The sequence below is a fragment of the Myxine glutinosa genome, chromosome 1 (genome assembly GCF_964187855.1).
Source record: "Myxine glutinosa chromosome 1, kmMyxGlut1.1, whole genome shotgun sequence".
In the NCBI taxonomy this organism is placed as follows: domain Eukaryota; kingdom Metazoa; phylum Chordata; class Myxini; order Myxiniformes; family Myxinidae; genus Myxine; species Myxine glutinosa.
In genome coordinates this window covers 278,500,643-278,521,188 of record NC_136261.1, presented here as the reverse complement: position 1 = coordinate 278,521,188, position 20,546 = coordinate 278,500,643, and the positions used below count along the sequence as shown (strand labels likewise).

General features: G+C 43.8%; 2 protein-coding genes across 5 annotated transcripts in view; one reads left to right on the top strand and one right to left on the bottom strand.

The window, feature by feature from the left end:
* The window catches only part of CRYL1 (crystallin lambda 1), a 42,308-nt gene extending 31,343 nt beyond the window's left edge, over window positions 1-10,965 (top strand). For all 4 annotated transcript variants that reach the window (XM_068132716.2, XM_068132706.2, XM_068132724.2 and 1 more), the window contains 4 exons: window positions 285-479; window positions 6,262-6,367; window positions 6,632-6,738; window positions 8,091-10,965. In XM_068132716.2, the coding sequence (XP_067988817.2) occupies window positions 285-479; window positions 6,262-6,367; window positions 6,632-6,738; window positions 8,091-8,252 (570 nt within the window). In that variant the 3' untranslated portion in view covers window positions 8,253-10,965. The remainder of the gene's footprint in view (window positions 1-284; window positions 480-6,261; window positions 6,368-6,631; window positions 6,739-8,090) is intronic.
* Window positions 8,240-20,546, bottom strand: part of LOC137437842 (uncharacterized) — a 39,430-nt gene continuing 27,123 nt past the window's right edge. Inside the window, exons 9-11 of the mRNA XM_078766426.1 lie at window positions 15,824-15,954; window positions 13,792-13,875; window positions 8,240-8,634 (exon numbers count right to left, since the gene is read on the bottom strand). Coding sequence (XP_078622552.1) covers window positions 8,590-8,634; window positions 13,792-13,875; window positions 15,824-15,954 — 260 coding nt within the window. The 3' untranslated portion in view covers window positions 8,240-8,589. The remainder of the gene's footprint in view (window positions 8,635-13,791; window positions 13,876-15,823; window positions 15,955-20,546) is intronic.

The window sequence follows — 20,546 nt, the reverse complement described above, 5'->3', positions numbered from 1 at the left end:
TTGGATTTTTAATGTGCACAAGCAAATGGCAACCAGAAAATGCCAACGTCCCCATCCAAAGAATGGTGCACTCATTGATACAATGCCCTACCTACAAAACACCAACACGATGCCTCAATAGACGACAACACTTCTTGGCAGTATTTCTTGGATAGTTATCGGATAAGTCGTACTCTATGTTGTGTTCTATGTCAACAATGAAGGCTTGATCAAGTGATGATTAAGTGGTTATTAACACTTAAACTTCCAGATAAATCTTTGTAAGAATCACGTCTTTACCACAGGTTAATCCTCCATACCTGATACGTCTGGTCGAGTTGGTTCCTCACCCGAAGACCGAGGCCTGGGTGACGCTTCAAATTGAGGACCTAATGCGACAATTGGGCCGAATGCCGATTACTCTACGGGTGGAACTTCCGGGATTTGCCCTCAACCGCCTGCAGTATGCGCTCCTTACAGAGGCCTGGAGGCTTGTGGAAGTGAGTATGAAAGGAAAAAAAAAAGTGTTCTTTTGGGGAACATCGAACAGGATGGATGAAGGTGGCGAAATGTCACGGGCCTTTGCTTAAATAGCCAAGGTGAGAAAGGGGGAAAAAAGTTATTTTGGGGCACATTGAGCAGGATGGATGAAGGTGGCGAGATGTCACGGGCCTTTGCTTCAATAGCCAAGGTGAGAAAGGAAAAAAAAGTGTTCTTTTGGGGAACATTGAGCAGGATGGATGAAGGTGGCGAGATGTCACGGGCCTTTGCTTAAATAGCCATGGTGAGAAAGGGGGAAAAAAGTGTTATTTTGGGGCACATTGAGCAGGATGGATGAAGGTGGTGAGATGTGACGAGCCTTTGCTTAAATAGCCAAGGTGAGAAAGGAAAAAAAAGTGTTCTTTTGGGGAACATTGAGCAGGATGGATGAAGGTGGCGAGATGTCACGGGCCTTTGCTTAAATAGCCATGGTGAGAAAGGGGGAAAAAAGTGTTATTTTGGGGCACATTGAGCAGGATGGATGAAGGTGGCGAGATGTGACGAGCCTTTGCTTAAATAGCCATGGTGAGAAAGGAAAAAAAAAAGTGTTCTTTTGGGGAACATTGAGCAGGATGGATGAAGGTGGCGAGATGTCACGGGCCTTTGCTTAAATAGCCAAGGTGAGAAAGGAAAAAAAAGTGTTCTTTTGGGGAACATTGAGCAGGATGGATGAAGGTGGTGAGATGTCATGGGCCTTTGCTTAAATAGCCAAGGTGAGAAAGGAAAAAAAAGTGTTCTTTTGGGGGAACATTGAGCAGAATGGATGAAGGTGGCGAGATGTGACGAGCCTTTGCTTAAATAGCCAAGGTGAGAAAGGAAAAAAAAGTGTTCTTTTGGGGAACATTGAGCAGGATGGATGAAGGTGGCGAGATGTCACGGGCCTTTGCTTAAATAGCCATGGTGAGAAAGGGGGAAAAAAGTGTTCTTTTAGGGCACATTGAGCAGGATGGATGAAGGTGGCGAGATGTGACGAGCCTTTGCTTAAATAGCCATGGTGAGAAAGGAAAAAAAAAAGTGTTCTTTTGGGGAACATTGAGCAGGATGGATGAAGGTGGTGAGATGTGACGAGCCTTTGCTTAAATAGCCAAGGTGAGAAAGGAAAAAAAAGTGTTATTTTGGGGCACATTGAGCAGGATGGATGAAGGTGGCGAGATGTCATGGGCCTTTGCTTAAATAGCCATGGTGAGAAAGGAAAAAAAAGTGTTATTTTGGGGAACATTGAGCAGGATGGATGAAGGTGGCGAGATGTCATGGGCCTTTGCTTAAATAGCCAAGGTGAGAAAGGAAAAAAAAAGTGTTCTTTTGGGGAACATTGAGCAGGATGGATGAAGGTGGCGAGATGTCACGGGCCTTTGCTTAAATAGCCAAGGTGAGAAAGGAAAAAAGTGTTCTTTTTGGGAACATTGAGCAGGATGGATGAAGGTGGCGAGATGTCACAGGCCTTTGCTTAAATAGCCAAGGTGAGAAAGGAAAAAAAAGTGTTATTTTGGGGCACATTGAGCAGGATGGATGAAGGTGGCGAGATGTCACGGGCCTTTGCTTAAATAGCCATGGTGAGAAAGGAAAAAAAAGTGTTCTTTTGGGGAACATTGAGCAGGATGGATGAAGGTGGCGAGATGTCACAGGCCTTTGCTTAAATAGCCAAGGTGAGAAAGGAAAAAAAAGCGTTATTTTGGGGAACATTGAGCAGGATGGATGAAGGTGGTGAGATGTGACGAGCCTTTGCTTAAATAGCCATGGTGAGAAAGGAAAAAAAAGTGTTATTTTGGGGAACATTGAGCAGGATGGATGAAGGTGGTGAGATGTCATGGGCCTTTGCTTAAATCGCCAAGGTGAGAAAGGAAAAAAAAGTTCTTTTGGGGAACATTGACCAGGATGGATGAAGGTGGCGAGATGTCACGGGCCTTTGCTTAAATCGCCAAGGTGAGAAAGGAAAAAAGTGTTATTTTGGGGCACATTGAGCAGGATGGATGAAGGTGGCGAGATGTCACGGGCCTTTGCTTAAATCGCCAAGGTGAGAAAGGAAAAAAAAGTGTTCTTTTGGGGCACATTGAGCAGGATGGATGAAGGTGGCGAGATGTCACGGGCCTTTGCTTAAATAGCCAAGGTGAGAAAGGAAAAAAAAGTGTTCTTTTGGGGAACATTGAGCAGGATGGATGAAGGTGGCGAGATGTCATGGGCCTTTGCTTAAATAGCCATGGTAAAAACTACACCTACTTCCAGCATTATCTCAAATGGATAATCAATGAAATTATCTCATATTTGTTTAAATATTTAAGAATTTGGTGGAGTAAGCCATTTGTGACCCCAAAATGCCACTTTGTAACATCGGTACCTCAGACCAATGGATATATTTAAGGTTCCCTCAGCTGTTACACAAATAACTAGTCAATTGTGGGAACTGCTGAGAACAAGGTACCAACCATGCAGTATTGAGTCTCCGCTACACCAGTAACAACACCAAGCAAATGGTCTCCTTGTTCACAGCCTGGTATTGTGAATAAAGCCGTATGACCAAACAATCATTTGGACAACAAAAACAAAATCACCCGAGGCAATGCACGTCTTACCTCAGGCTCTGTTTTCCAAATTAAAAACGTTTTGATGGATCATTCACCTTTTTCTTCGAGCAGGATCAAAAACAGCAGCTTTTGGGCATTTTGCATTTTACAAAGCACTAAAATAGACTGTTGCAAAACCCGAGCTTTTGAGGTAATTCAAAAGGCCGTGCGAATGTTTTCCCCTCTCCGTGTGTTTCCAAGGCAATAATCACGACTGCTCCTGGAACGTCATCTACTGCGTTATGGGGCACCATTTGAGGTCATGTCAGGTTGAACAACATCGAGTTTTTAGAAGATCCAACCGCACGTTGCGGACTTAGAGACACTTGTAGACAGGGAATTAGGAATGTACAATACAAGGTTTTGCAAAAGTCAGGTACCATAGGGATTGTGGTAAAAAGAGACGCATTAGGCAGCAGGAACTCATGCCTCTTGACTAGAGCGGGCTCATCTGAGAGCAGTCAGCTACGTTGAAGGCTCCAGGAACGTCGAGGAAATACGATTTGAGGATGTTAAGATCGATATTGACATGGTAACGAATGCTCAAGCATCCTTTGAGACAGATTCAAAAGTGCATCGATATTAATAGTGAACGGTTGGAGCCTCTGTTGTCATTGAATGTTTAAAAGCGAAATGATTAAAGATAAACTTAAATCCCGATGGTAACGGACTTAGGTACACGCTACCAAGTATACCTTGCCAAAGGTCGGTTCTATAAAACGAAAGACATGCTTCATGTACCGGTGTTTTAAGTTTTTGAAGCCTGTAGCTGTAATTACCTCCGACACCGAAGGTGGATGGAGGTTATGTTTTCACCCCTGTCTGTCTGTCTGTCTGTTTGTCTGTGAAAAAGATATCTAAAAAAAGTTGTGGACGGATTCGGACGAAATTTGTCAGAGAGGTCGCGTATGTGACAAGGACGAAATGATTAGATTTTGGTGAAGATCCGGATTCGAATCCGGCTACTAGAATTTTTTAAGTGATTCTTCAACATTGAGAGATATGGGCAAAAATGATACATAACAGGATTTACTCAAAAGGTTATGCATGGATTTGGACGAAACCTCGTGGAGGTTGGTTATGTGACAAGGAACAATTGATTCAACTTTAGTGAAGATCCAGATCTGGATCCAGCTCGTAGAATATTTTAAGTGATTCTTCAACATTGGGAGATAGGGACAAAAACGGTACATAGCAGGATATCTCAAAACGTTGTGGACGGATTTGGACGAAACTTGGTGGACCGGTTGTGTGTTTGACAAGGAAGAATTGATTCAATTTTGGTGAAGATCCAGATGTGGATCCGGCTAGTATAATATTTTAAGTGATTCTTCACCAATGAGTGATATAGGCTATGAGCCAGACCCCCCAAATTGACCGGTCGGTACCATACAGATGGAGTAAGGCTCATTGTGATTTTTAGCAAGATATATGTCCCTAGATATGAAAAAAAAGTGATAGCAGTGTATAACTCTCGGCCATCTCTGTGTTATCACCCGAAATATTATTATACGCCTGCTTCGCTTCGCCAAAAAATGTGATATTTGCTAAAATTGGAATAAATATGTTTTTAAGGACCACAGAGTGCCGAGATCGAGATCGTATTTGTTCGAGATATCATGATACACCTAGAGTGTGGAGCAAGTTTGCATGCATTGTGAAATATAATGCAGCTGATGTTACAAACCTACTTTAGGATACTAGCTAATACCAAAAATTACACTGAGATACCAAAAGTAGTAGACGAATAAACCGAAAATGTTCAAAAGCTATGTTTCGTTCCAAAATATCAAAATTAGGGGGTATGGTTGAACATATTTTGAACTTTGCCAAAATATGTGCCCCAAACAACCACCATATTACAAAGTAATGATATATTCCAATGCAGTGGTTCCTTGCGAAGATTGAGGGGTCAAATGTTACTCTGGGAGTTTTCATTTTTGAAATATTGACAAAAATGTACAATGTGAATTCTGAACTCGAAGCGATTTCGACCACTTTTTCACTAAATTTAACATATTTTTTGTCATTATATCAATATTTTGATAAATAACCCCCACAAATGTTCTATATTTCTATTACTATATTAGTTGGCATCCAGTATGCAAATTATTGGCACTCTGTGGTCCTTAAAAACACATTTATTCCAATTTTAGCAAATATCACATTTTTTGGCGAAGCGAAGCAGGCCTATAATAATATTTCGGGTGATAACACAGAGATGGCCGAGAGTTATACACTGCTATCACTTTTTTTTCATATCTAGGGACATATATCTTGCTAAAAATCACAATGAGCCTTACTCCATCTGTATGGTACCGACCAACCCCCTTGGCTCATAGCCTAATAGGGCCAAAAACAGGATGTCTCAAAAAGTTATGGACGAGTTCTGACATGGACGAGTTATGACAAAACTAGGTGCATAAATTGGTTAGGTGACAAGAACAAGCTGATTAGATTTTGGTTCAGGTCCGAATCCAGCCAGCCTACCAGATCCGGCCTATCAGTGGGTTACAAAACGTAAACTGTTCATCCTGGCGGAGGTATGCGCTCTACCGAGTGATGTTCTAGTTTCTTACAAGTTTCCATAACCCTGAGCTAATTTCACCAAAAGTTGCTGTACCGCTTATCTTCACCCGCAGAAGGTCAACGTCACAAAAACTTTCAATTCGTATGGTCAAATTGATGGGGAAAAAACCGTGAAATAACGCATTGGTCGATTGAACGTCCTACGTCAGGTGTCTCTTTCGATGGGGACAGGAGAGGAGCTTGGACTGCACAAGTCTGCACCTTCAAAGGTCAATACTGTTGGGATCTCATCGATTGTATTTATTTTGTTTACTTTCTGAATGCAAAATAACATACAAAGGGTCCTCTGTCTCCATATTGCACTCATGAGTTAATTTGTTTTTAATTTTTGCTGCAGGTGTAAAACATGCATTACTGTTTTTTCTGGGTGTTTCTTCCCCCAAGGGAGGGAGTGATGTGCTAACATTGGATAATCGATACAAATAGGTTGAAATGAAACGTACTCCAATCTAAAGAACCCTATCTTGATCGAATGACCAAACTTCTTGGCTACATGCATTTGGCTTCACATTGAACACGGGGATTAACGGAATACTTGGATGAGAATGGAAGCTTGATGGTTATTTTAATAGTATGATGACATCTGTTGTAGAGTGGAGCGCTCACACCAGATGAAGTGGATCTCGTGATCACAGAAGGACTAGGTCCACGCTATGCCTTTTCGGGTCCCCTGGAAACGATGCATCTCAATGGTGCAGGTTGGTTTGACTCTGTAACCGTCATACAGAATGTTTGCCAAAATGAGCACTTTCACCTTCTGGGCCATCTACCTTTGGGGACAAAAATGGCACAATTTGAGCCCCTCACCTATTCTCTTGAATCGCACCTCCCTAACTATCGTTTCCTTTTCTGCCTCCTTCCACACGTGTAAATGTCACCTTATGTACTCAAGCACCAATCTTCTATCTCATCAACCTCGGTGTTCTAAGTGCATCAAGTTTAACCAACGTACTAACCAACAGGCATCCGCAACTACTGCCAGCTGTACGGTGAAAGCATCTGCTCCGTGTCCAACACCTTTGGGCCAACTCCCAAGTTTTCCGGCGTCGTAATGGACTCTGTTCACAAGGTGGAACCTTCATGTTTTCTATTTGTTACATTAGCACTACCTTGGGTACCAAAGACAAACAAAACGATGGCCTTTTTGATCGTTTATTTTTTAATTGAAGCTTTAATGCCATTGGTGGCTGACAGGATGGCCCAGCGGTACGCACAGCTGTCTAGCCTGGGTTCGAATCCCGACCCCGCTATAAACTGATAGTTTGGTGTTTCACAGGCAGGTGATTCATCAATGTGTGTGCTGTCCCTCGGATGGACGTTAAACCCGGAGTCCCATCTGCCAGCATGGGTTGGTGGACGTTAAAGATCCCATGGTGTCCTTCGCAAAGAGTAGGCGAGTATCGCCGGCATCATGGCCAAATTCTAAATTCCTGCCCTAACTAGGTGAATGTCAGGCCTGGCCAGCCAGTTCGTGAATGACTTGGGTCAAGCTCCCCCGGCCGACCTCACAAGGTGGGATAATAGTGGCCGTTAAAGAACAACAACTTTAATGCCATTTGGGAATTATGTTGCTCATAGTATTTTTTTTTTTTTTAATGTTGAAGGCTCCAGTCACAGACTATATAGTCCTCATCAAGGCCAGGCCTTAAATATAATAGCTGCATTGATAGAAAAGTGAAAAAAGAGAGAATAGTCCAAGAGTTTTTTGAGGAAATAAAAGAGAGAATGTAAAGTTGAGGAGTGAAAATGAGTAAGAAAAGTGTATGATGTTTGTTTGTAAGAAAGAGAGAGAGTAAACCTAGCCCGGTAGCTATAGTTTGAGTGACAGAAAGTAAGACCAGCAATTCTGACACGGAGTGTGCAAGATGTTTCCGGGCTCCACTTTAACGCTCCTAAATCAGAACGGTAGTACTGCCCTGGGCGGTTGCTGTCTACAACCTGCTACCTAAAGATGAATACTCTCGTGGTTTTATACTCACTCGGGATCAGTACTCGAGAGAATACCGATGCTTATAATACTGGCCTTGCACACTTAACCTTAGGAGTGTCATCACTAATAATTCAGACAGATATCAAGGACTTGCATTGGTGTAGTAAAACCTAATTATCTATTTCTGTAGCAAATGCATATTTTGATTGAGATCAATTTACCAATTTGGTCTGTTGGTTGCATCATCAGAGGCATGGCTATGTTGTTAATGTAATTCCCCCTTATAGACGAGCAAGAAGTTCGCTTAGGTACCAACACACAAGTCTGTTGTTTAGTAAAGGTACCTGGGATCTTTATCCACCAGCAAAGCACAACCAAACTTCGTGATGTCCAACTACTGTAAATCCAACTCTCGAGACAAAAGCACAACTTGTCATCTTTTGCAGGAAATACTGGCCTTTAATCCACTCTCCAACCATCCCTCTCTCCAGGCAATGTGTGACACAGTTGGTGACAGTACCAGAGACCTGGAAAAGCGACAATGCTGGAGGGATCGCTGCCTTGCTGCTCTTTCTAAGCTCAAACGGACAATCAATGTGCAAGACAAGGAAGGAAAAACTACAGAAAAAGAACAAACAGGCAAATTTACATAAAAATTTATTAACCCATATTTACACTTGTAACAAGGCACAATGCTGTGATTTATTGAAATTACTAAAAAAAAAAAACTGCCATTCCACAATCACCCCACAGCTCGAACGGCCATTGGCCATGCATTCGCACAACACCAAAAAACAAGTTTTACTTGAAATCAACAATCTACGTATTCCAAGAATGAATAAATAATGAAATCAACTTTTATTGGTCGGAAACTTCACAACAGGAGAGGATGTCGGTATATGTGTACAAACGTGCGGTGAAGGGCTGCACTGGAATTCTCGACCCGTGGTTGAGGCAGAAAAAACTCCCATGACATGCAAATAGAGCTCCCTACGTGTGCAGAGCCACATGGTATGCGCACACAAAAAGCCTCACCTGTGGACACAAAGACACACGTACGCATTAGCTTGCATCATACATTACACGATTAGATATGTGAGACGATTAAGAGTAACCAGTAGCACCGGACGACATCACAAGTACAACAATAATCGTTTGAAAGAGTAGACCAAGTGAGTTGGTGTCCTGTCCCAAATTCCTTGCAAGGGATTATTGTCGTTTCAACATCCCTGTTAAGAGCGGGATTTACATCACTGGAAAGTTTGTCCTTTCCATTACATTTCAATTCAGAAAGGTAAAAAAGTGGGTCTTGGAGCTTGCTGACATTTTTGAATACCGAGTCCATCCATCACTTATCCTCCCCGGTTTCCCGTTCCTTTTCCCCACATCCATCTTTGTCTCATTCTTCCCTCCTTGTATGAGAATTGGGGGAGGGGAGATCATTATAAATTCTTTAAAAAAAAAGAAAGATATTGTATTTGTTACTTTTGTTGTAAGAGCAAGGAAACAAAGATTTAGTCAGGTTCACTATGTTAACAAATATAATTTCTTTCAAAATTTTGAGATTAGCAAACCTGTACATTTTTGGAATCTTCAGAGCATGGAGAATCTGAAAATAAATGTTGGCCTTTGCACAGACACCTGCATGGCCGCCATTTTGGATTTTGAAAATGGCCGCCATAAAATACATATTTTGCGCGATCTCGACTTCTAGTCAACGTAGAGACTTAATTAAATATGCTAATCCTATGTTTTCTGGGTCAAGGAATCCAATAAAGGCCTCAAAATAGTGCTCAGGATTATAGAAAAGCAACAAACAAAGGTAATTGAAAACCATTGTCTTTATATTTGTGATATAACTGTATTACATAATACATGATATTGCAAGTCCTTTGAAGTTATAGGTTGTTATAGGAAGTTATAGGTAGTATCAGATTGAACTATAAGTCCTATACACAGGATCTACGAGGTCTATACCGTTCAGGCTTTTACAGATCTTCATCACTGTCCTGAGTGTCATTTTCGCAAAGGTGTCTACGCAAATGTAAACATTAATTTTTGGATTCCTCATGCTCTGAATATTCCAAAAATGTATAGTTTTGCTAATCTACCAAAATTTTGAACGAAAAAACATAGTGAACCTGACTAATTAAAGGTTAGGAGGAAATAGGATAAAGGCAGGGAAGAGGGTCGACATTCCTGACGTCTTAGGACAACTTGTGCGAATAGTTTTGCACAATAATCATTGAACAAGCACAATAATCTACATTTTTCCTTTTTCTTTTATTCTAATAAAACCGAATTGATTGATCGATTGAATTTGTAAACCCCAAGGTAAAATATGGGACCTCAGAGCATTATTCTCCGTAAAATATATCTGCAGTTTGTTGCTCGTTTGTTCTTTTTACAGTTTTTCCTCAATTTTCCGATTGTTGTACACTTCAATCATCACGTTATACACTTATTTGTCATAGACTGGTGTTGTAAACTTTTACAAATCTGAATGGCCACTGCACAATTTCCATGCAGGTAATGGTCCATTGCAATGCTCCGTTGGGAGCACCCATTTCATACATATAAGAAAGCACAGTTTAGTCCAGATTGAATGAATTTAAATACTCGCTTATCATTTCCTATGCAGCCTGTGGCTGCTGGTTGCATCATTGCTGGGAGCGCAGCTGTGCTGCTGATGCAGTGCCCCGTTTTCAGTAAACTGATACTCATTTTGCCAACCTCGGAAGGATGACAGGCTGAATCAACCCACCTGGTGTTAATTCAATGGCACGACAGGGGCTCGAACTCAAGACCCTAAGATCTTAAGCCAGCCACCTTAACCGTCAAGTCAACACCAGGCTTAAAATACAGCACTCACTTTGAGCTACATTTTCTGCCCACAACTTGATCCGTGACAAGACAGCTTGCAATGATCCCAAGCTTGATAAGATACAACGATGACGAGGCACATTCACAACTTGGTTCTGGTCTCCATAAACACATTATGCAATTATAATCGCAATATGTACGATTTTGTGAGCTTTCACGTTAGACACGCTCAACCTTGTCGATCAGATCTTGGACAGGAACACATCGATGTTAAATGTGTATTTTAAATTAACGATTATACAATATATTTCAGAAATTATCAAACTTTGAATTTTTCTTTCATTAATGCAATTCAATGTTTTAAACCACAGATAAGTCGATTCTGAGTGCCAGGTCTTTCGGGCAAAGAAGTATGGACTTGTACGCCAAAAAATATTGTGTACAGAGCACTTGAAATGATACTGTTCCAATTCAAAAAGCGTAAAATGAAGAGAATAAAGTCTTTATATGATGCCAGCAATAAAAGGTGGTTTTGACACAAAACTCTCCATTTCAATAATTTCATGTCATGAAATTATCTTCTTCTTCTTCATATTTATATATGTGCAACACCTGTATCGTTTTGATACAAGATATATATATATATATGTTGCTTCCACGGCCACCAGAGTGCACTGTTGACTTGAGATCCATCTGAAAATGTTCACTCTGGGTCAAAGTATAATTATGTACCAAGTTTAATTTTAATTCAAAGTGCACGATTTTGGCAAAACATTTAGTTAACCGCAAAGCTACATTTGTTCTTAAAATCAGAAATGCCCTGATAATATAAATCTCGACTGCTCCTTAAACCACTCAACGGTGATGTTCGCAGAATCTTCATGTGGGATCCAATTACCAGCAGCTCGGACTTCAGATGTCAGAACAAATAATAGTCATTCACGACCAAGTCTGGACTGTAGGGTGGACGATTCACCTTTTTTGATCCCAAACTGTCGATGGACAGTGTCTTTACCTGTGGCTGTTGGTTGCTCATTTCTGGGAACGCGGCTGTGCCACCGATGCAGTGCCCCGTCGCCAGTAAGTTGGTACTCATTTTGTTGACCGTAGAAGGATGGCAGGCTGAGTCAACCCACCTGGTGTTATTTAACAACGTGAGAGGGTCTCAAACTCAAGACCCTCAGATCTTAAACCAGCCACCTTGACCGTTACACCAACACCAGGCTTTTCTCTTTGTAAAGACGGCAGAACATAGGGCGAGTTAACAACTTCATACCTTTTTATGGTAATTTAACATTTAAAAATTATTTTCCAATTGGTTTAAGCCAATCTTGTTGTTTGACATTTTCCAGAGCAGTTTGGTAATTAATGGAATTTCCCAATTGCTAAGGAACAAACCAGCAATTTATCAATTGTTTGAATCGGGCACATTTGGCATTTTCATGTTAATATGGAATATGTTTACCGCATTAACACATCTTCAACTGCAGTACTACCAAACAAGTTAATTTCCGTGCACGGATCTTTCCAAGTTGTTGGAAGTGAAGAAGCATCTCTTTGCATATTCCTCGAAGTTGATAATCCGACCGTGGATCAAATTTCCTTTGTGTCTGCGTGGGCGTCTCTTTGCGTTGCGATGTTGTTCATGTCAGAAATCCTGGAATTTCTGCTGTTATAACTGTTATAATAATAATAATAATAATTCATTTATTTTGTATAGCGCTTTTCAAGAAGCCCAAAGGCGCTTTGACAGAGTGGAAAACATAATGCATAACAAAACTGTTGATTTATTGTTCCCCGGCGCGGAGCGAAAGGGGGACTATGGTTTTCCCCTCCGTCCGTGTGTGCGTGCGTGCATCCGTGCGTGCGTCCTTGCGTGCGAACGTGCGTGCGTAAGCGAAGGACCGAATTCTAATTTGGTGTGTGGGTGCAACCCACGTCAAAATCCAAGATGGCCACCGCCATGTATGTCTGACGCCATGTATGTCTGAACCTTGAGCGGAATATCTTGAAAAATAAGCGAAGTACCAACTTCTAATCTGGTGTGGGTGTATCTAGGCATAAGGAAGAAGGCTATTGAAAATTGGGTCTCCACGTCAAAATCCAAGATGGCCACAACCATATATATGTCTGAACCTTGAGCGAAATATCTTGAAAAATAAACGAACTACTAAGTTCTAATCTGGTGTGTGGATGTATCGACGCATAAGGGAGAACGCTATATTGAAAATTGGGTCGCCACATCAAAATCCAAGATGGCCGCCTTGCGTCTTCCACTTTGTCAACTCACATCACTTCACCGACGGGGGACCTAGGCGTAACGCTTGTTACCTTCCATTAACATTGGGTAAATATTTTAACACAAATAATAAATGATCTTTTAATCCTTCAAACGGGAAAGGTAGCACCAAACCACCCAGGATAACCCTTGCCAAGAAACTGCTTTGGCACCACCGACGCTCTGGGATTGATGAAGATGACAGAAGGAAAGACACATTGATGACAGCGAATCCTCTTAATTGAGGTGACAAGAATTCAAAAGATGAATCATAACTTGTTTTGTCAATACAAAATTACATGATGAGCTTATTTGAGATTTATTATGTTATCGGCATAATATAATTGTTATAATAAAACCACCATAATAAATGATCCTTCCAAGCTGCCCTTGATGGTTTATAAAATGAGGAAGCAAACATGCTGCCACTCCTTGTATTCCACTTTTATGTTCTCAATTTCGTCATTGCACCTCAACTGAGTCTGACAATCGTGCAGAGGTAGAATACTTACCCAGGCTTAACGGTTTGGGTGGCTAGCTTGGGGTCTTAGGTTTGAGCCCATGTAGTGCACATTACACCGGTGGGTTGACTCAGCCTGTCATCCTTCCGAGGTTGGCAAAATGAGTACCAGCTTACTGGTAATGGGGCACTGCATCAGCGGCACAGCCGCGCCCACAGAAATGATCCAACCAGCAGCCACAGGCTGCATACAAATCAACAACAACAAAGTACTTGCCTTTGAGATGTCTAGCCTAGGTTCAAGTCTCAACCTGACTATAAACTGTCAGATTGATGCTTTGCAGACCGTGTGTTGCATCACAAAGTATGCCATTCCTTGGATGGATGTTCATCTGGGAATCCCATCCGCTAACATTGGTTGGTGCAAGTTAGATTCCACAGTGACTTTCACAAAGGGTCGGCGAATTATCGCCAGTACCCTGAACAAATAACAAATTCCTGACAAAATCGCCTTCAAACTTCAGGCCTGGCCAGCTGATTTGTGGAAAAGAAAAATTTCCTTTGCCAATCCCATTAAAAAGTGGGAATCATTGGGGTCTTTAAAGGAAAAGTAGTGGTAGTAGTGTCTCACCTGTGTGCTGGTACATTTGGCAAGGTACAGCTGCATTCTGTTCCTTCCTTCCTTGGGACTCAAAGAGAAAACAAAATTGTTTCCCTGCAATACAAAACCATGCATCACAGAGATTCAAAATGCAGCCTTGAATTGTGCCAGATGTGAGCAAATTAGGTGAAGAAAAAGGATACAAAACATGCTTTACTTGCACCTCCCACAACCCCACCCCACTGTCCCCCAAACCACTCATAAGGCTTTTGAAAGAGCTATAACACACGTCACAAAAAACACATGCACCTACAGGAAGTAATCTCGTGAAGCACACCGACTTACAGCGACACTTTTCTCTCCTTGTTCACTGGGACATTTATTTATTTATTAAGGATAAATCTCCCTCCCCCACTCGCCCCCATGGGATGCCAACCCACAGGATTCATCTGTGCTCTATCCTGAAAATGCTGATTGGCAGCAAGGAAACAACACGTACCGTTTTTAAAGACTTTGGTACGACTCGGCCCAGGTCCGAACCGCCGACCTCAGATTCGGAGCGGACGCTTTAACCATTACACCAATGAGTCTAAGCATTAGGCCTGCTGTAAGCTGGAATGGGAGCTATATGGTAAAACCCAGAGATACACCTCCACCATACATGTCAGGCATAAATCATGGAGCGCCATTCACACACATCCACGATTCCACAGAACATTTTTGATTGCACTGATGTAGCAAATAAAGTTATTTGAATCTACTATGTACGATCCTTTTGAGGTGATCAGAGTTAAACGAAACTCGCTGTATTGCGACCAAATTTTTTACCAAAACTCACCACAAACTAATCATTTTTCTGGGTAATGCAAATCAAGTTTTCCTACTTTCAGTAGAATAGGAAACAGGGCTGACAGGATGGCCTAGAAGACTCAGCTCTAAGGTGTCATGCCTGGGTTCGAATCCTGACCCAGCTATAAACTGTCATCCCAATGTTTCGCAGGCACGGTGAGGCATCAATGTGTGAGCCGTCCCTCGGATGAACATTAAACTGGGTGTCCCTTCTGCCAGCTTTAGTTGGTGGGCGTTAAACATCGCACGGTGTCCGTTGTGAAGAGAGGCAAGCAATCACCAGCACCCTGAACCAATTACAAATTCCTGACCGAAGTACTTCTGGGAAGGCAATGGCAAACCATCCAGTATAACCCTGGTTCAGGAAGCTGCTTTGTTAGCACCAGCACTCTCTGAAGAGTATGGTACATCAGATGGAGAGAGACAATAGCCTAATCTTGAACACTAGCGACGATCTGTGTCGACAGACAGGCAGAACAATATGGATTATATCAACAGGTCGTTCATTGAGGTACGCTAACCACCTTGGGAAGCCGACATTTCAGGCATTAACCCTTCTGAGCAAAAGAGCTAACGCATGGTCAACGCCTAAAACATCAGCTTCCCCTTGCCTCCCACAGCGGTTACCATGTCTCTATCAACGTTTTGTTGATACCGCCCATTGTTCAGAATTTTACAAACTTTTATTTCACGAATCAACATGTTGGAGCATAATGCCAAAAAATAACACAAAAAAATGGAGGGGAAGGGAATAAATGAATGAATATGAATAGCCTGGTGTTGGCTTAGCGGTTAGGGTGCCGGCTTGGGATCCTAGGTTCGAATCCCGGTCGATCGCTGAATTAACGCCAGGGGGGTTGACTCAGCCTGTCATCCTTCCGAGGTCGGCAATTTGAGTACCAGCTTGCTGGGATGAATGATCACGGTGTGTACACCGTATCCCTGCGCATCGTAAGAGCGTGACCAAAGGTTGGCGTCAAGAAGGGCATCCGGCCATAAAAACATTGCCTCAAACAGGGAACCATGATTGTCATGGGGCCCGCAAGGCTAACCCCTGCTCTAGCGGGGAAAGGGAGGAGGAAGGGAGGGAGGGGAAGGGAGCTACACGATAATTGCCGTACCATCGGAAACACCCAAAATAAATAAATAAATTACACAGTTAAAACAGCAATTTCACACAAATTACGGAGAAGATGAAGGAATATGGATTTACCATAAAGAGTGGGAGTTGAAAATTCCCGTTGAGTGACACGGCCAGAACGCTGCTCTCACCAGAGAGACGCATTATAGAAAGACCTGCAGCGGTGCGTGCCCAGTGTGCGACAAACAGCACAATGCCTGCACCTGTGCAAGATAAATTACTAAAACTCAACAATAAACACTCTTGCAACATTCAAACTTCATTCAAGAACCAAACATTTTATTGATTCATTTAATCTGGTGTGGGTGTGGTGCAAGCCAAACAGGGTGTGAAACAGATGAGATGTTTTTGGAGCAACAGCGTTGTGAAAAGGCCGAGGATGTCTGCGGTACCAATATAACGAGCACCTGCACATCTACCAGCGCTAAAACAAGTAACGTGCTTAACTAAAAGTAACTAAAAGCAAGTAACACTTTGAAAGCTGTTTTAGATCCGAGTTTTACTTAATGAAAATTTTTGGCCAAAAATAAATAAAAGTTTTCACTTTTTAACGAATGCTTTTTTCTTCTTTTTCTTTTCAACACGAGCAAAATTATTTTGCAAACAAAATAATGAGAATGAAAAGTAAAACCCAAGTGGCATCATTGCTTGGTGTATTTACCTGACATAATTGATCCCACTGAAAAAACGAGTTTTAAAAAGTCTCTCGATTAAAAAAAGTAAACATTTGCTATATTTAATTCTCTATCAACACAGTATTGTATCATATGATTTATGATTGATTACACATATTTAGGGGGGGCTGGGGGGGAGAGTGAGGATGAAAGGTGAGGACAAGGAAGTGTGACATATGACATATCCCACCGTCATTTGTGTGATGTCATGTGACATGACATCCAGGGACAATGGGAGTGAAGTTTTCAGATCGCTATAAACAATGTAAATGCTGATGTGTGTGTGTGTGTGTATGTGTGTGTATGTGTGTGTATGTGTGTGTATGTGTGTGTATGTATGTATGTATGTATGTATGTATGTATGTATGTATGTATGTATGTATGTATATATATATATATATATATATATATATTGTTGCGAATATGGAATTTGGCCTCCATATCCGCTTGTAAATATTCCCCTATTTTCTCCGATACTCCCCAACTCTCCCTTACCCCATTCCCTAGTCCCATTGTCTGTAAACAACACCCATTAGAGCCGATCTTCCCCTTCATCCCCCCATTAAATGTCGTGCCCAGGTCCCCCGCACCACACGTAGACAATTATAGGACATCTTGCTAGTTATTCTTAATCTATGTCAGTTAAGGACTTGTTTCCATTAATTATGACTCTTCGTTGCACCAGAATGTGATTATATGGCACCTGTTAGGAAGTTTAGGACCTCCCCATACCTCTCCGCATCTCTTCCCCATGAAGAAGCGCCAACTACAACAACAACAACAAAAGAGGGGGGCGGCGCGGTGACGGCATGGGGAGTGGGCGTCCTCCTTCCGGCTCGGTTAGCCGCCATTGACCACGCGCTCCACGGGGTTACCACGAAGGGGCTCCCTGTCGGCCCCTCGTCAAGGGCGGAGCCGGTAACCCCCGCACCCAATGAGAAGCCATGGGCCGATGCCATCTGGGGCGGCGCTAACGAGCCGAGGGCGTGTCACTCCCCGCCGGATATACGCGGCCCCGCGCCGGACGTGACGTCAGATGCGCCCCGAGCTTGGAAGGACAAGACGCCACCCTCCCGAGCGCTGAGCGACCTCCCCGGCATCTCCACCAAAGTCGCGACCCACAAGCGCTGTGATACCTTCACGCATCTCTGGACACCACCGTACGTGATCCTGCCCTGAGCACAGGTGCACCTGGAGCGATCGCTACCCGCTTTCCTGGCCATCAAATCCCGTGTGAGTCAGCGTTGTCCCGTTTATCTGTGGTCTGTCTAGGGTTAATATAAGGTTGTGTCTAAGTGCCCACCTTCCTATGTTTCCCTCTTGTCCCTGTAATCTAACCTTTTTCCGTACGAATATACTTGAGAACTGAACCCCTGGTGTCGTATTGTGTCATTATAACCCAGCCGGGTGTCTTCTCTTTCCAATTGAGCCAGCATAGCGCGGCTTCGTCGACGTTCGAGTACAATCGGGTAACTTGTACGGATACGGCGGCCATCCCGCTCGGCCCACCATACCATCAAAGTCGTATCTGTAACAATTGGTGTCGGGAGTGAGATTCGAGGCCCGACCAAATTTTGAAGAAAAAAAAAAAACGAATAGAGGAAAAAAAAAATTTGGTCAAAATTTGGAGCGGCCGAAATTTGTTTTGTTTTACGAAACTCGAATTTTGCAAGTCGCGCTATGGCGGATCAAGACGGCTGGGGTCCGGTAGGGGAGAGTGAGGTAGGGTCGATCCAGGACCAAAATGAGGGACAGGAGGAGAGCGAAGCAGTGAGGGCGGCAGGTTCGCAAAATAGCGCCGTCACGCACGAAGAAGCGGGCGCGCAAAATGGCGCCTCGCTGATCACCGCGCCAGCGACCGTGGCAGCGCCCCCGATGGATTGGGGCCTTTTTTTCATACAAATGAAGGCCCTTATGGCCCAGAATAGCGAGAAAATGAGGGAGGAAACGAGGGCTGATAATGAGCGGTTGGGAAACCGGATGGATGCTCAGGGTGAGCGATTGGAAAACCAAATGGGGGTAATGAGGGACGAAGCGAGGGCTCGGAGTGAGCAATTGGGGGTAATGAGGGACGAAGCGAGGGGTACCGGTGAGAAGTTAGACAATAATTTTGAGGAGTTAGACAAGAAAATTGGGAAGTTAGACAATAATTTTGAGGGGTTAGACAACGGGATAAAAGAGGTGAAACATGGGTTAACGGGGGTAGAAAACAGAATGGCCGCTCAAGAGAATCAAATGGAAGGGATGCAAAAAGGGTTAGAGGGGTTAGAAAACAGTATGGAAGGCAAATTGAGGGACATGAGGGACCAAGCGGAAAGGGAAGTTAAACAAATGGAGCAGCAGATAGAGGGGGTCAGAATGGGGGTAGAAACCAAACTGGATGCTCACAGGGAGGAAATGGAGCAGATGAGGGTGGCATCTGGGCAGGAGATGCAAGTGATGGGGGAGGAGATCAGAAGAGGTGTGAGTGAGGAGGTCGGAGGAGTGCGCGAGGAGGTGAGGCACTGTAAGGAGCGCATGGAGAAAGAGGTGAGAAAGGGGACTGTAAAATTGCAAGGTGGTATAGAGGAGTTGACGCTGGGAGTAGAACAACTGACAGTGGGACAAAAGGAGCTGGGGGACCAGGTAAAGAAGAACACAGCGGTAATAGAGGGTTTAAAATCGACACAGAAGGAGATGAAAAAGGACGTAGGGGTAATTAAAAAAGAGTGCCAGACGGTACATGAGGACCTGACGAGGAAAATGGACAAGGTGGTAGAGGTAATGGAGGTTAAAGAGCGGGAGGTGCGGGAGCACATAGAAAAAAATAAAGTGGAGTTAGAGGAAGAACTTAAAGGGGCGCACGAAGAGATGAAGGAGATGAAGCAAAAATTAGAGGAAGTGGAAGAAGGGGTGAGCGAAATTAAGAAGCGACGGAGAGAGGATAAGAAGGAGATAAAGGAGGAGATAAAAGAATTGGTCCAAAGTCTGTGTTTGGATCGTGATGATGTGCTCATTAACCGGATGAGGGATTCGCAGGTGATGGAGGAGAAGCGAAGAGGAAGAGGACCCGGTGTAAGTGGTGACCAATATGGTCGTGCGTATGATGCGCCAGGGGATTTAAGGAGCTTGGGGGTCGAGATGGACCCGGGTGTTCGTGAGAGGCCGTTGGTGAAGTGTGCGACCGGTCTGGTGTGCGAAAAAGGAGGTGTGCGAGAAAATCCGACTCTGGGGTGTGTGAGGAAAAAGTGCGTGCCAAGGAGTGAGTGTGCTGGCGAGAGTGAGTCGGTCGTAGCGCGTGTGCGAGGGAGCACGTGGAAGCGCGGTGTGGTGAGTGTTACAGAGGGTGTAACGGGAGAGTGTGCGCGAGAAAGGTGTGTGACGGACAGGTGCATGAGGAAAGAGTGCGCTGTCAGAAGTAAGGAAGAGTGTCCACCTGTGGTGAGTGTTACAGAGGGTGTAACGGGAGAGTGTGCGCGAGAAAGGTGTGTGACGGACAGGTGCATGAGGAAAGAGTGCGCTGTCAGAAGTAAGGAAGAGTGTCCACCTGTGGTGAGTGTTACAGAGGGTGTAACGGGAGAGTGTGCGCGAGAAAGGTGTGTGACGGACAGGTGCATGGGGAAAGAGTGCGTTGTCACGAGTGGAGGTGAGAGTAGTGAGAGTGACAAGGAGAGTGAGCTGGTTGTGACAGGTGAGCGAGGATGTACACCTGGGATGGAAGGATGTACACCTGGAATGGTAGAGCGTGAGTGGGAATGCACGCTGGAGTTGGTGGTGAGGCACGTGGTTGGGTGTGCGAATGAGGGCACACCTGTGATTGTCACAGAGGAGGTGACAGAGGAGGGGGCGCGAAGAGGTGTTTTGGTGAGGTGTGCTACCAACGAATGTGTGCCAAAGTGTTCGGTGGTCAGGTGTGTGACCAAGGCTGTGAGTGGAATGGGTGTGCCTGGGTGTGTAAGGAACGGTACGAGGAGCATGGGCACAGCTGGATGTGTGAGCAAGGAACGGGCTGCGGGGTGTAAGCGTCCAGGTGAAGCATCGACGTTACACGGGTTAGAGGTTAGAGCGACTTTTAGCCGAAGCAGGCCCTCGGTGCGTGCCGGGCCTCGCTTTGAACGGCCGCGTCCAGGCTCCACTAGGCG